Source organism: Schistocerca gregaria, chromosome 11, assembly GCF_023897955.1.
Source record: "Schistocerca gregaria isolate iqSchGreg1 chromosome 11, iqSchGreg1.2, whole genome shotgun sequence".
NCBI lineage: Eukaryota > Metazoa > Arthropoda > Insecta > Orthoptera > Acrididae > Schistocerca > Schistocerca gregaria.
The window spans coordinates 144,849,565-144,866,846 of record NC_064930.1 but is presented as its reverse complement, the minus strand read 5'-3'; the positions used below and the strand labels follow the sequence as shown (position 1 = coordinate 144,866,846).

Here is a 17,282-nt window from a genome sequence, read left to right as displayed (position 1 = left end):
TGTTTTGTTCTGAGTTTGCAAACTGCTGACATATCTGTACTACTGTACACTTCTGGCAATGACAGCAAGCAATCTACTTCTCTGCAGCAACTTTTCACATACCTCCAGGAAGGGAAGGGTATTTCTCTGAGCTATTTACTGAACATAAAGACTTACTGAATATACAGAAATAAATGTTAACATTTTCGAAATGGTATTTTGTTGGAAGTGATACCCAGCAATTTCCTCAGAAAAAGAAATTAAGTGGTTCTGCCACCTTTCATGAACTCACAGTTTACAAAACCTTAACTAAACTGTTAATATTCTTTTCTTCAAAACACCTATAATTCCACCAATAGGCGGGCGCTGGCACTGCGGCCACAGACTGCTTTAGTTAGGTGTGTGTGTGGTTATGTGCAGGGGAGTGTGCGATTACACTAAAAGCGCACCAACATGAAAACTGAAAATGGTTCTCTTGATATTGCACACTTTTCAGGGTACGTACCCATCACTACATGTTACAGACTACCTTCCTGCATTTCTGTTTAATACTGATATCCCATAATATTCATTATTTTAACACGAATGGTCTGATAATTTCCACAATATTACAGTCTATTTATACACTAGAGGAAATAGCACACGTATGTAGAGTATACTGCACCACTATCCATTCACTCACAGAAATATAGGTAGCTTAGAACTAAATAACTGCTAAGAATATTAATTAAAAAAACAAAGAATGAATTCGACATGTAGCAGCTACATACCTCTTTCTTAATGCTCCGTGGGTTACAGATGATAAGTCGATTATCGGCAAGTGGATCGGTCTGTAACAAGACAATAAGAAAAATAAAACAAACAATTTTAATCATTGTGATTCCGCAGTGTGTAATTACCTGTTAATTTTGGGATTACATAGATTTGCACGTATAACTTGTACACAAACGTTTCCTGAGGGGAACCTGTACAACTCTACAAAGATTTTTTTTTTTAGAACACTGCTATTTCTTCTGTATCCCTACAAGACCCTTTTTGTGGAAGGGCAGCATTCTATCCAGCTCATCCATAAACTAATCTATGCAATCTTCCCCTCTGGTACCAGTAAATCTGTTCACCAGCCACCAACCTGCATCTCCCAGAATCACTCAACCACAACCTTCACTGAAGCTTCAACTACCTCTCCTCGTGCCCTGACAGGAAGGATACCCTAACAAAAACCCAAAGTTGTGTTCCACCACCCATCCAACATACAGAATACCTTTACCCATCATAGTTCCAATCCTCCTCCCAATCCTTCACACCATTTGTCGTTCTCTTGTAGTCAGTCCATGTGTAGGACCGTTCATCTTACACCCGACATCACCTGCAAGCACTGTCCAGTCACAGGCTCTGACTACCCAGCAAAAGGCAGGGCCACACGTGTAAGCGGCCACATTATACACTAATGAGCCAAACATTATGACCACCTGCTTAATAGTTTGTTTGTCCGTCCTTTGAATGAAATACATCACTAATACGTCATATCAGAGATCCAATAGCTTGTCGGTAGGTTTGTGGCATTAGGTGTCTGAGCACAACTCGTGCATTTCGCGTAAATAACAGGCTGCCAATTTGCACAGTGATGACTGTGGCCAACAGCGACCCAGACGCATTACACAGCATTTACACCAGGTGAATTTGGATGCCGAGACATCGACGTCAGTTCACTATAATGCTCTTGAGACCACTGTAGCACGGTTCTAGTACCGAGACACGGACAATTACACTGCTAAAAGACGACATCACCTTCGGAGAAGACACCGAGTGTGAAGGGATGCAGGTGGTTCGCAAATGTTGGCGTGTATTCGATTACTACCACAGCCCCGTGCAAGCGAAGGAGAATGTCTCCCACAGCATAACACTGCTCCCACCAGCCCGTGTCCACGGCACACAGCACGTTTCGAGCCACCGTTCAGTCCATGAAAAGTGCTCGTCGAGATGACCGGTCACCTGGTGTAGCGAAAATGTAGTTCATCGTTAAGTGCCAACACGTTTCCATTAATTGACGGTCGAATCTCGACGGTCCACACCCACTGTAATCGTAACTGAGAATGTCACTGGGTCAACATACAAACGTGCTGTGGAGCTCCACGTTCGACAATGTACGGTGAACAGTGTGCTCAAAAATACGTGTGCATTCACCGGCAGTGTGCTCTTTAGGCTGAGGCGTCACAGATCACCATCTATCCTGCTTTACAGAGTAGACCACCCTCCGAGCTCCACGTTCCGTGAAAATTCGTACACGTACAACCGTTTAGTGCCTAGTCGTAGTTTCACTGTCCTACTTGTTTCTGTAGATGCTCACGATAGTAAGACACAAACATTCGAGCGGCTCTCATTTTTGAGTTACCAGTTCACAGGCACTGCGTAATAATAATGTGCCCGTTGTCAAAGTTGCTTATCTCAGTGGATTTCCCTATTTGCAGCACATATCTTCACTAGGGTGATCCCCCATTCGTGTCTGCTCCACTTACATACTTTTGTTACCACATCACTTGCCCGCAGCGCCACCGAGTACTATCTAACAACGTGGTGGGCAGTGGTTATAATGTTTTGGGTTATTTGTGTGTGTCAGCTATGTTACAATTACTGTACAGCATACAATGTTGGCACAACAAGTAATCAACTGGTTACATGCTCGAATGGCCGCTATACAGTATACCGTACAGTTGCCGAACATGGTGCAAACCACAACACAAATTACTTCCAACAGCTGATTTACTACATGGACTATTTGGACACTCCTTTCCAGGAGAAATTTCTCTGGACAAGACAGATGAGAATTGTCAACCACATATATCATTGCTCTAACAACGTCCCTGGCCTAAACCTCCACTAACCTGTTCCCACTGCCTTACATTACCTTCTCCCTTCTATCTCATGCCCACACCACTCCTTCCCCATCGACATAATTCACTGCTTTCTCTTATCACTCTTCCCTTCCTCACTTGTGGGTGCTCTCTCTCTCTGTCTCTCTCTGTCTCTCTCTGTCTCTCTCTGTCTCTCTCTGTCTCTCTCTGTCTCTCTCTGTCTCTCTCTGTCTCTCTCTGTCTCTCTCTGTCTCTCTCTGTCTCTCTCTGTCTCTCTCTGTCTCTCTCTGTCTCTCTCTGTCTCTCTCTGTCTCTCTCTGTCTCTCTCTGTCTCTCTCTGTCTCTCTCTCTCTGTCTCTCTCTGTCTCTCTCTCTCTCCCCCCCCCCCCCCCCACCTTTTCCCTTCTACCCTTCCCACTTTCCTTACTCGTCTCCCTCCTTATCTCCATCTTCCTTACCTCCCCTCCATCTTATATGTTCCATAATCTGAACTCCTTTCATCTTATTGTGCAGCTGCTGAGTCATCTGTTTTAACATCTACATCACTATCGCTCTACCTCCTACTCACCACTTGTTCCCTTCCCCAACCTGCCAAGAACTCTATCTGGCCAGGCAACTGTTACCAATAATAGACAGTCACTGTCACCATGGCCGTGGACATATTTTCTGTTGTCTGTGTATCTGAATGTGCATACATCCACTAAAGAAAGAGCGAAAGTTTGTTAACTAGTACAAACAGTTTTCTATTTTGTGTTTCTAAGTGCCACACATCAGTCAATTGTAAGAGAGTGATTGCTTTTCCTTCATTTTAGGTAAAGAGAAAGAAAGAATGGCCAGGTAAGAGTATTATTTTGTGCTGTCATTTATATCACAATATGACTTATGAAGAATGTTTACTCATTTGAGTATGATACTTTTGCTATAATAAAACACTTATTAACAACATTCAAGATGTGCAGAACAGTAGACACTGAAAGATTTGTCAGGAATAATTGCAATCAAAGCACCTGTTGACAGAAACATTTTAAGAAGAAAAAAAGTATCTAGTTTCAATATTCGCAGTGTATTTCTCCAGGATGAAGAGGGAAAGGTTGGGATGGATTGAAAATGTAGGACATGTCACTCACAGTCAAGACAGAGAGAGGCAAATCTGTACCAGTACGACAGAAGACAAAGATGACTGAAAAGGTGTAAACGAGTAGGATGTCACAGACAGAACACTGATAAGCACTGTGCCAGTGTAAGAGGTGATTGATGGATGAAGTGGGAAGCAAACACGAATTAAAGACAGGAATCTGAAGTAGTAAAAACAGTTTAATTAAAAACTGTGACAATAACAGAAAAGGAGAGCGGGAGAAACCGAAAGCAGATATAGGGGAAGGATGAAGACCTAAATAAATAAATAAATAATAAAAAAGTGGACAGGGGAAATAATGCAATTCCTTCCACAAAAAAGGGGAAATGTTTCATATTATTCTAGGGCATTGCAGAAGTGTCTGGAGTATTCACAAGATAAATTCATAAACAGGCTGCAAGAATTGTAATGGGTTGATACAGCCCTTCTAAAAGTGGAGCAGAAATGCCCACGGGAGTGAAATGGGAATCCTCAGAAGAAAATTGACACAGTTCTTCGAAAAATTTTTGGTTCTGCTGGGAAAAGTTTTTGGTTGCACCTGTAAACAATTTTGCAATGCATCAATGACTTCTGCAACGGCTTCAAATCTTCCCCTGAGGGCTTCCTTCCATGGGTTACACATAGAAACTGCTTTGATCCAGGTCTGGACAGTATGGCAGGTGTTTAAGCAATTCGAATCCCAACTGCTTTATTGTTTCGATTGTCCGTTTGGCAAAATGTGGTCCAGCAGTATCTTGCTGCAGGATTACACCTTTTCACAGTTTTCCGTGACATTTGGATCTGATTTCAGGTTTGTGTTTAGTTCACAACACATCACAATAGTTCTCACTGTTCACAGTTTCTCCTTCTGCGGCGAAATGAATGAGTACCGCACCTTCCGTGTCCCAGAATTGTACTAAGATAATCTTATCAGCTGATGGTTGCTGTTCAAATTTCTTAACTTCTGGTGGTAATAATGGCTGCTTCCAAATCATGCTCGCAGTCTTACATTCCGGTTCGTGATGATGCTTCCCCATTTCGTCTACAGTAATGATGTGTTATAAAAATCCATCTCCCTCGCAATGATAATGCACCAAATGTTTCCGAGAGATGCCCATCCTTTGCATGTCTTCTGCTGTGCTGGCAAACCTTTTGGTACCCGCCTTGCACACACTTTGCAAAAATATAGCCTGTCGTATATGACTGAGCACACAGAACCGAGACTAATATGTAAACTATTAGCAATTTTGTACACTGTGGTTCATCTGTTTCCCATCACCATATGGTCAATAACTTCCAAATTGTCCACAGTTGTTGACACTGATGGTCTGCCCGATTTTTCCTCATCACATACAGAAGTTCTTCCCTGCTTGAAGCGCTCTATCCACTTTTAGATCTCGCTTCATGACAAACAGCTGTCACCAAACTGTGCTCGCATTCAATGAATACTTTCCGCAGGTTTAACACCTTTTGCAAACAAAAAGCGAATCACTGCCCTCATTTCCTCCTTTGTGCAGTTCGACAATGGAGCTGCTATGTTTCACGGTCTGCTACAATACAACAACTAACGTGGGAGTAAGAGCGTCACGTTGCATGGATTTGTTGCCGATGACAGTACTTAAGTCCTGGATACTAGTAGTGTTACCAAGCAAAATGACGAGAAATTGCGGAAGAAGTCCCTTTGCTTTTTGACTTCCCCTAATAATTCCATTTAATGAGTGTCTCTATCCACTAAGTCTGGTACAAATGTGATATTACTTCTGATAAAAATGCCTCAATTCATAATAGTCTTTTCCTGTTTATAAGGCAACTTAGTTCCTCTTTTTCCACTAAAGCTTTGTTGATTAAAAATTTTAGCACAACAAGTAATGGTAACAGTTTAATGAGGTTAAGACCATCAGCTGAAGCACAAGCTTGAGCCCTTTACATTAAATATGTGAATTATTGTTACTTTTGTTGATTCCTATGACAGGACTAAGAAAATTCACAGTGTCATATTGAGTTGCATTTGGTGACCATTACATTACATGCTGACTAACACAAACCGAGGAAAGGCCACCAACGGAGGCCTGGTGCTGAACAATCTGAGAACAACTAGACTGCAAGTTTGGCAAATCAGGATTGCAAAATACTAGCACAAATCCAGCACAATGGAACAACTGGTAAAAACTAATAAGGGGAGAATCAGTTTCAGTTCTGCATAACTGTAGAGCACGAGAGGCAATGCTGACAATGGCTTATCTTGCAAGGTAGAGTGAAAGAAGGTAAACTCACATATTAAACTTATGTAGGTCCAGGAAAACTTTTGACAATGTTTTAAACACTGGAGAGTCCAGGTAAGAATACCAACAACATTATGAAAAGGACAGATTGCCACTCACCGTAAAGACGAGATGCCAAACTGCAGACAGGCACGATGAAAAAGGTATTACACATGAGCTTTCAGCCAAAGCCTTCTTCGTAAAGGAAAACCCATATCTGTTAATATACGTGAGCACACTCACAAACACAAGACTGCTGGGCTTTATTTAGCTATCACCATGCACTGGAATCAGATATCTTACCCAAGATACTTTCCGCCTCTCCTAAAGTGGTGTTCAGTTGCCCACCAAACCTCCACAACATCTACTCCATCATTAGGCCACTGCCAATCCCAACCCCTTGCCACAGGAATCATATCTCTGTGGAAGATAAAGGTGCAAGGTCTCTGCAATCCATCCACCCAGCACTTCCCACTCCAGCCCAGTCCTGTTACAGGTTTACCTTAATTCAGCAGGGACCAGGCCACCTGTGAAAGCAGCCATGTCATTTAACAGCTCTGCTGAAATCATTGCACAGCTCTTTATACTGATGACTATCAGTCCAGCTGTTCACCAGGACAAACGGCCACCACCAAACTGTTGCCAACAGAATGGTGGACCACTGTTACACAATATGTGGCTGAACGTAACATGCTTGAATTCCTTGGCTGCTTCACAATCTGGGCCATCTGGATTCTTCCCTCCACCATAGCTTTCCTGAACTGTGTACATGGGTGTTATACTTACAACATATTCTCTGCTCCAGATATCCCAGCCTCAATCTGTGACAATCTACTGCCCCCACATCCTCCAACAAAGTTTCTGCCTTCTCTTCCCCCCCCCCCCCCCCCAAAAAAAAAAATCACGTCCCCTCACCATCAATGTGCACTGTGTTGCGGCGTAAAGTCAAATGCTGGCACACCAGTTGGGAACCGTAGAGAAAAGATCGCTGTGAGAAGACATCAGCCAATCTCGTGCCAATCGACCCCTCTCCAGGACGCCCCACTTGAATAGTAACTTCAAGGTTAGCGACTTGGACAGAAGCGTCAATGCTCGTTACTTGTACACACTATGTATACTCTTGTTATACTGAAGAGATTGCTTATGTTGTATGTTGCCCTTTGCTTGCGACACATCTGTGTAGTTGTCAAAGTTAAGTATTGTCATTTACTTTTTTTGTAATAAAACTCATTAATCCAATTTGTTGGGATTGTTTGCCTAGCGAACCAAGTACATAGGATTCCTAGACTCCACATATTTGATAACGAGTATAGAGAGACAATATGTCGCTCATTGCCAAAGCACGCACTGGTCTTTCTCCTTTTTTGCTCTTCTACTTTTCCCCTCTCGCTCCATTTTCCTTTGCCGAAAACACTTTTACATGAAGCACTTATCTCGATATGCTTGAGAACTTCTTTTGATTGTTGGAGATTAATTGAAACGACTTCATTTAACAACAGGATGGGGCACCGCCAACCTGACATCCACACTGCCAGCTGGAAGTGAGGGGATTTTTAAATCAAAGGGTTACTGAGTGATGGATCGGTCGCACAGGACCAAATGGTTCTACCTTGCATTACTGGCCTCCAAGGTCACCGGACCTGTCTGTAGGTAATTATTTCTTGTGGGAGTTTATAGGAGACTGTTTATGTGCCTCCATTACCAACAACAATCAATGAAGTGAGAGATCACATAACAGCAGGTGTGGAAGCTGTAATTCAAGACATGCTCCCTGCAGTGTGGGAAAAATTTGAATACTGCACTGACACATGCCGTGCAAGTCAAGAGGGGCATATTGAACACCTATAAAAAGGTATGTAAAAAACCGAGTTTACCTGTCATCAAAAAACAAAACCCATTGTATATGTACGTAAGTTATAGAAATATTGATTCTTTTTTATATATCCTGTGTAAAGCTGCCAACTTCAAAAGCATATTAGTATGGCAGTTAATTCCTGACACTGGGAGTGACAAAGCATCAGAACATAAACAAATAAGATGCAGAAAGGAAATCAAGAAACCTTTATCCAGGTACTCACTTGATAGAGACATTAAAGGAAGGAAAAAATTAATTTAACGCTGTTTAAGTATGTTGTGACAAACAGCTGACTCGCTGCATTGTACACTTGGAGAATGTGTTACATGGACAACAAATGGATACAAAAGTAATGTGACACAACAGTGCAGATTAAAATGCTGCAGGTGTTGCATCAAACAGATGTGGACAATATCAACTGCCCACCTGCCTATATTCAGCAGTCAAAGTAATTCACATGTAGAACAGCAATTCATGTTATAGCACCCAGTTACGTCTAATCAGTGTACAGTTTTGAACCTTAGTTTTTATATAAGGTTTCGCTTATTTTCTTTATATTCATTTTTTAATGTAGCAGTGGCAAAAACTACTTTGAAAGTAAATGGATATGACAATGCAATTATATACTTATTAATTAAATAATGTGAATCTACAAATATACAGACCATCACATTATTCTCATTGCATTTGTTGATAGTAAGCGCAATCACCTCAAATTATCACCACCATTCTAGGAGAGTCTAATATGACCAAATAAGGCATTTCCTGGCACATTAAAACTGTGTTCTGGACCGAAACTCCATCTCTGAAACTTTGCCTTTCATGGGTAAGTGCTCTACCGACTGAGCTACCTAAGCACGACTTACGACCCACCCTCACAGCATAACTTCTGCCAGTGCCTCATCTATCTTCCAAACTTCACATACTGGCAACAGCCCCCAGGTTGGGGCTAAGCCATATCTCCATGATATTTTTGCTTCCAGAAGTGCTACACTTTCAAGTTCTGCAGGAGAACTTCCATGAAGCTTGAGAAGTAGGAGAGAAGGTTCTGGCAGAAGCAATGCTGTAACGGCGTCTCACGAGTCGTGCTTCGGTAGCTCAGTCGGTAGAGCACTTCCTCGTGGAGGGCCCCCAAGTTTGAGTTCAGTCCAGTCCGCCACAGAGTTTTATCTGCCAGGAAGTGCAAATTTCATTCTACAGCCAAATAAAGTTTCATTGATCATGTTAACTACCCTACAATATAACAGATATCATATTTTTGTATTACTTTAATTGAACATTACAGAAATTCTCACTTTGGCGAATTAAAAAATCCCTGATTGCCTTGCATATGGCAATATAGATGTCAGGAACAACCTGAGATCAGCATCTACTGAACAACAAAGCAGGTACTTCAAATAGGTATAACAATCTCCATTTCATGGGAATCAAACTATTAAGTGCTCAACTTCCTTTATTTGATATTTCTTGTACACAGTTTATGTCTCGGTTTGAGAAAACATCACAGTATGGGTAAGGATTTGGAACAAGGCCGATAAAACTATGCCACGAGATGTTAGGACTTCACTCTTTGCATAAGAATCACTTCATGTAATTTAAATCCTGTTTTACTTATCCTTCAATATAATGTATAAACACTCATTCTACTACTAGCAAATTTTCACTTTTTATTTTTATGGAAATGAAAATAGCTGTGTTTTCAATATTTAGACGCACTGAACACGTCTACCACAGTGAATCCAAAAGACAAAAAAATGGTGATTGTGAGTGAATCACAAAAGATAAACAATTATTCTCGCAGTCACTTTCATAGATTTTTTGAGATCTATATTTTAATACCATATCAAATTACGTACCGCTTGATTAGGCAGCGTGTTGCTGCCGGCACTCTCTTTAGTTTATATAACAGATTACTTTTAAATCGCCGAGCAAACTTTCATCAAACATTTGTCGTGACAATCCTGATTAAGCTGGCCTTCCAATAGATATAAAAACTGCATTGAAACCTATGTATGTGTGTTGGAGATGCCATGCCACAGACAGACAGACATTATCACATAACGCCTGACTTCATGCCATGGGGCAGTGGAGGGGATGCACACATTGCAAGTTCCAAGCTGTGCTTCTTCAAAGTTTATTCATCATAACAATACTACTGACACGCGAACAAAGCAGTGGGTGGAAGCTAGTTACATATATAAATAAACAGACACTATTACTGATCAACAGAGAGAGATGTTTGATGGTTACATTCTGTTTACGTAGCAGTCTACAGCTATGCTTTGAACAGACCAACAGGCTCAATTTTCAGACAGAGTCTGTAGAAGAATATTACTATCTGTCATAGTCCATATCTTTTCTCCATCATTTGTCAAATGAAATGTCATTAAGATTACCCTACAACTGCAGTACACAAAATCTGACATCTACAAAAACTGCTGTTGCAGAACTTTGGTGATAAAGATATTGGGCATGTTTTGCAAACTGCTGAAGCATAAAAAGATGATCTCTCCCTCATTTTGTAGCTTTGAGGAGCGAACTGCAAATTTGGCAACCAATGGACAAAAATAGCCCAACGTCTCCAGCAGGGCCTATAAAAGAGCAACAGCATTGCCAAATATTAGAGTTGTGTATCAGTTGCTACGTTCATTTCCTGTAACAATCAAACACACAGAGAGGTCTTTCTCTACCATATGCCATCTGAAGACGTATCTTTGCAGCGAGATGACAAGAACATCATTCAAACTGACTGGCACTGATGCATGCCCATCAAGATGTTGCATCAATGATTAATGCTGAGGAAGTGCTGAATATCTCCTGTAGGAAACAGAAGAGGAAACTTCGCTGCTTGTTGCATCATATGTGATAATGAATGCAATAAAATAAACTGTGTGTGTGTGTGTGTGTGTGTGTGTGTGTGTGTGTGTGTGTGTGTGTGTGTGTGTGTGTGTGTGTGTGTACAGGCAGGGGGGGGGGGGGGGGCACATGCGCTCGTGCATTTATTTTAAAATTAGTCTCACACATAGCATGTTCACCTTCCTCATCCTTGACCAATGACCTCAGCAGTTTGATTCCATAGAAACTTACCACAAGTTTTCAAATTTCTTATGTAACATATCCTCATTAATTTTTTTCCCTAGAAAATCTATCACACTGGTCAACAAAACTATTTTCAGTTACAGATAAGTTACAAGTAGTATGACTCTCTTCCCTACTCATACCTTCACTTGTCTCCAACTCTTCATCACTGCTCTGCTCACTAACGACATTTATTTTCTCATAGGCAAAATAAAATCTCACTTCTTTCTCCTCATCTTCATTGCTAAAAAATTCTTCACCAATTGCATCATTACTTCAACTGTTACTTGAACCATTCCAACAGTCTTAACTACTTTCAAAAGTTTGGTTAATCAGTTGTCTTCTACCCTCACTATTTGGCCATAAATGAAGACAAATTGTTTTGCTTTTCAGTTCTGTACATTTTTTTCAATGGCATTCTGATACCCCCCTTTAATAATATTCTTTACAATGTACAGTTGAAATACTTTCTATCTCATCACTTTGTACAGTCACTCGACCTACTTTCAGTGTTATATGATTTTCTCCGCTGGAAACACACTTTAGCATATGACATGGTTTAGGCTCTCCATTTACATTGCTACTTTTATTTACTTGAACATTAGCCATTGTTGGTTTCTCTCTATTCCCAGATGGCTCTGCTCTGTGTCTTGCCCAAATCTGAGCACTAACTGGAGCAACCCTTAGTTTAACTGACTGAGCCAACAATTACTTTTCCCCATGCTCTGTCACTGGAATTCCTCTTGACCCTATTATTTTTATTTGGACCATTGGCCACCCAATTATTTTTTGGATTGCTATTATTCTAAACAGGATATACTCTAACTTTGTTAAATTGATAGTCCCTTCTTGTTTGGTGCCTATGGCCAAAATTCCTTCCACCATCCTCAAATACTGGTCTTATTCTCTCTGTCATTTCCACATAAATAAAAAATGCATTAATATTACTCCCAAAAGCAGGCAAAAGCATCCCTCTAAGTCTCTGTGGAAGTTTATTCTGCAATCCGAATGTTGTACATTCATTTTCCAATTTCTCATCCAAATTCTTAACTTTGTTAATCCAATACAAACAAAAACCTTTGACAATACCCTTTCTTGAATCATACCTGTCACCTCCACAAATTCATTTGCTGTACATCTCCAGACCATTACTCACTGAAAAATAATTTTTTGTTAACTCTTCCCATGAATTACATGATCCTGCAACTTCAGCTCCTCACCCATAAGAATCTGCCTTCAAGAAACCCCTCACGAAAGGCTTCTCTCTCTATCACTCCAATTATTTTCGCTCAAGGAAAAAGGAAGATGAACCGTTGCATCACCAAATGTTTCAAAATTATTAGATTTCTTACAACTAACTAAACACGCACCACCAGATACAGTACAAACACTATGTTTAACATTTTGAACCTTACTGACTTTCCTATCAATTCCCACAATCCTAGAATCTACACTATAACCATTTGTTTCCTCTTTCATTCCAATAAAAACATACAATTATTTTTAATTTCTCCTCCCTATCTTCTTACACACAGACAGCACAAGGCTCTTCCCAGATGTTTACCATTGCTCATTATCATCAAACACATGGTCTCCTCTTCCATCATCAGTTATTTTGGCGATTATCAAACATGTGGCCTCCTCTTCCCTTGTTTTGGCAAACAGTTAATGTCACTCGAATAATAAAAACTTGTTGCCTCAAAATATGTTGTCAGCTCACTGTTTCTCCTCATAGCTCCCACATCAAGTCAACTGATGCCTTTGTGTCAGTCTTCAATATTTGCATTCTGCAACTCCGTTCTGCAAGCTCCCCATTTGCTGCCATCCAAAATGGCACTGTAAGCAGCCACGTCTTCCGACTTGTCTAAGACCCGTCTGTTTAATGGCAACTGCTTTCTTGTCGTGTTTCACACAGTACAATTTCCTGATACATTGCAGTGCATGAAATGTAAATGAAAAATCAAAATTTTATTTAAAACAGAGCAGAAGGTTCTTATTTCATTCTCAAATTACTGTAGTTCATACTCTAGGGACAGTTAAACATGATGCAACTACATCTACATCTATACTATGCAAACCACCATAAGGTCGACGGCAGAGGGGACGTGCCATTATACCATTTATTAGGGTTTCTTCTTGTTCCATCCACGTATGGAACATCAGGAGAATGATTGATTGAATGTGTGTGTGCATGCAGTACTTACTCTCGTCTTACCCTCACTATCCCTGCATTGTAATGTATTTATAATCTTCATTTACAGCCGGCTCTTGAAACTTTGTTAATGGACTATCTTAGCATAGTTTACATCTACCTACAAGAGCTTTCCACTTCAGTCTCTGTAACACTCTCCTGTGGATCAAACCTGTGACCATTCATGCTGCCCTGCTCTGTAAATGTTCAGTATCCCTTGTTAGCCCTATCTCGTACAGGTTCCACGTACTTTAGCAATATTCTAGAACTGGTAGCACGAGTGATTTGTACGTAATCTCTTTTTTAGAGCAACTTCACTTATCCAGAATTCCACCAACAGACCAAAGCCTACGTGATGATTCCATTTCATTTCCATACAAGGTGTTACACACTGGTATTTGTACAAGTTTGCCAATTCCAACAGTGGCTCACTGATATTATAATCAAAGGATACTACTTTTTTATTTTGTGAAGTGCACGATTTTATATTTCTGAACATTTAATGCAAGTTGCCCATCAATGCACCACTTTAAATCTTCAAGATCCAGCTGCATATTTATGCTTCTCTTGGCTATTAGTTCATTATAGATTACTTCATCACCCGTAAAGAGTCTGAGATTACTATTAATATTGTCAGTAAATTCTTTAAGGTACAACATGAACAGCAAGGGTCCAAACATATTTCCCTGGGGTACATCCAAAATTACTGAGAATAACTGCAGATGTTGTACCGAGTCAAATGCTTTCCAGAAATCGAAAAATACTACATCTACTTGACTGCCTCGATCTAAAGCTCTCAGTATGTCATGTGAGAAAAGTGAGAGTTGGGTTTCACATGACAAATGTTCTCAGACTCCATTCTGGTTGGCACCGAAGTCATTCCATCCTAGATACACCATTATATTTGAGCTCGGAGCATGTTCTGCAACAAATCGGTATCAAGGATACTGGATGGTAGTTTTGCGGATCACGTCTACTACCCTTCTTGTAGACGGGTGTCCTTGTGTATCGCGAATCACACGGTCAACAATCCTCGTATCTCAAACAATTCAAAGTATGGAAATGAGGTTATTTTTGGAAATGACACATGCAATGACGACATACACGTTGTATAATAAACAGTCGAAACTTTTTTATTCAAAAAGATATGGAAGTAACATGTCCGCAGTGGTGAGAGAACAGCAACTCAGGATGCATTCAGACATTCACATCACTATACTTAAATCCACTGAGCACATGTATACATACACACAAAACATGGGGAATGGTGAACAGGACGTGTATCATATCTGCTCCAGTAGAAGTGTTAAGTGCTCTGAAAATCACTCAGCTTGAAATGTATCGGAACTGACCTGGATTCTGATGTCTCGTCCTTGGTAGCACCATTCTTCATCAGCCCAGAGCTGAAAGTTTAAATGATGTGGGATGGTGTTTGCTCACAGATTTACACAATACCATTTAGATGATACATACATTTTATTCCCGTCAAAGTTCAGTTATTACGTGCGGTGGCCAGCTTATATATTACGAACAAATTATAAGTGCAAGTATTCAGATTAGAACCTACAATAGCCTGTCACACTTGCAGTTGAGCACTGAAGTTTACTCTTCTTTTTGGGGGACCGAAAACATAGATCACATTTACATAGGATCGACAAAGTTTGTATTAAGCACTGTCTTGCAGTAATTCATTGGAGTACCATACACTCTAGCAATTCAATTAATTCAGAAGCTAATGAACATTACCCCGTCCAACAATACCTCACTCCAATGATTGCCATTCCACACTTCATCACAATACAGTCCAGTGAGAATGTCCATTAAAAGAGTTTACACAGTTCACTCAAAGTTATTAAACATTAAGTGTTCTTGAGACTCACAGTAAACAGTGAATATATTTTTCCATACAGATTGAACATATTTGTTGTGAGAGTCAACAATGAGTGCGCACCCAAACATGGGCCTTTTTCATGAAGTTATAAACTGCAAATTGGCAATTTTGGGTGACGGACAACTTATAGACATGCAAGAGAATAAAGCATTATTTCATAAACTACAAGAGGGTTAGGTTCTTTGGGTAAGGAGACCAGACAGCGAGGTCATCGATCTCATCGGATTAGGGAAGGGTGGGGAAGGAAGTCGGCCGTGCCCTTTCAAAGGAACCATCCTGGCATTTGCCTGGAGTGATTTAGGGAAATCACAGAAAACCTAAATCAGGATGGCCAGACACGGGATTGAACCATTGTCCTCCTGAATGCGAGTCCAGTGTCTAACCACTGCACCAAAATTACAAAAACTAAAGTGATTTTGATTTATAAAAAAATGTTGGTCAGAAATTTAAAAAATACATGGACACCATCATCCTTCCCAATGTGAATTCCCTTGTTTACACATAGGAGCAGCATATCGAAAATTATATGAAGTTATTAATTAGTGATTTGATTTATTAGTATTTCATCTCATCCTGACACAAAAATTAAAGTAACAAAAATATGTAGTCAAAGTTTGGAATCTAAAACTGGTCCTGACAGAATCTGCGATGTAAAATGGCACTGCATATGAACTTCAAGTTGAATTATTTTGGGAGACAAAAAGTTCTCCGTAATTTAAAATACTTTAAGGAAAGTCAGATTGCTTTATCTTCATATGTTGTTGGTCACTTTTTTCAAATATTTACATTCACGTCTGAAATAACAAAACTACTGACGACCCACAGCTGAACGAAATATTTTTGAAGTTTTTTCACTGATTAAATTCTTTGAAATCATCTGAATTAGGGACATCTCAACTAACCAACAGTGACACACGAAAATTTGTGCTGGACCAGGACTCGAAGCCAGATTTCCCTCTTCTTGCGATCGGTCAGGTCAACCGCATCAGCTATCCATGCAAACTCCCTGTACGAATTAAAACCTCCAATTGTACCTGACCACATCCTTATATTCATCACCTAATGCTCACAACATTACTCGGATTCTCGCAACCAGCAGAATGGGACGACAAGGGATCGAGGTGTTCGATTTAGTGGATACAGACGGTGTGACGTATGTAGGTTACAGTCAGTCTGGGGAGTGCGCACGGACAGCACAACTGGTCGAGGTGACCAGTCACGAGAAGTGGGAAATCTGGCTTAAGAGTCCTGGTCCAGCACAAATTTTCATGTGTCACTGTTGGGCAGTAGACCTAGCTGTAATGAAGCTAATGACAAGGAATTCTCAGTCAGTGAATTCCTACAGCTGTGGATAGTTGTTAGTGAGTGTTCTTTCAGTCATGCACTCAAGTAAAACGTGCCTAGGCACCCACGCCACTAACACTGGTCTCGATTCTTCCTCCTCTCGTTCTCACTGTTGAGACAATACTTGTAATGTAGCAAGCAACAGCTGATGAATACAGTGGGCTATGGCGTAAGGGTGTAGACGGTGTATGGACTTTTGGGTCAGTCCAGGCAGTGTGCACAGATAGCCAAACGTGTTACGGGAAGTGTCAGCGGTAAGTGAAAATACGGGATCGGATCCTGGTCGAGGAAAAATTTTCACACGTCACTACTGCGTAATAAGTCTATACCGAATGCACATAATGTCAATGGATTTGCAGTCGGTGGTTATTTTTCAAAAAGCTCGTATGCTTTTTCGCGTTGGCAACTGGAGTACTGATTTTTAATTGATTGTAACCTTTGATTAACATGCTCTATAGCCAAACTAATGATGTCAATATAATCAGAACAACTAAAATAAGAATCTGAATAACAAATTTCCCTGTTGCTTCATAACCTGGGTTGTGAGTAACTAAATCCACTTTCCCTTCTTCCCTTTCTTTCCCCTCTCTCCTCCCTGATGAAGGAACATTTATTCCGAAAGCTAGGAGCTTAAATTTTCGGTTTTTTTTGTGTCTCTATCGGCTGTACTGAGCTGAGGTAAGTACTGGCCAGCCCCTCTATCTCTTTGTTAAAAAT

General features: G+C 40.5%; 1 protein-coding gene across 1 annotated transcript in view; it reads right to left on the bottom strand.

Moving 5' to 3' along the window:
* The window catches only part of LOC126295266 (uncharacterized), a 710,311-nt gene that overhangs the window by 415,132 nt on the left and 277,897 nt on the right, over positions 1–17,282 (bottom strand). The window contains exon 24 of the mRNA XM_049987689.1: positions 750–809. Coding sequence (XP_049843646.1) covers positions 750–809 — 60 coding nt within the window. The remainder of the gene's footprint in view (positions 1–749; positions 810–17,282) is intronic.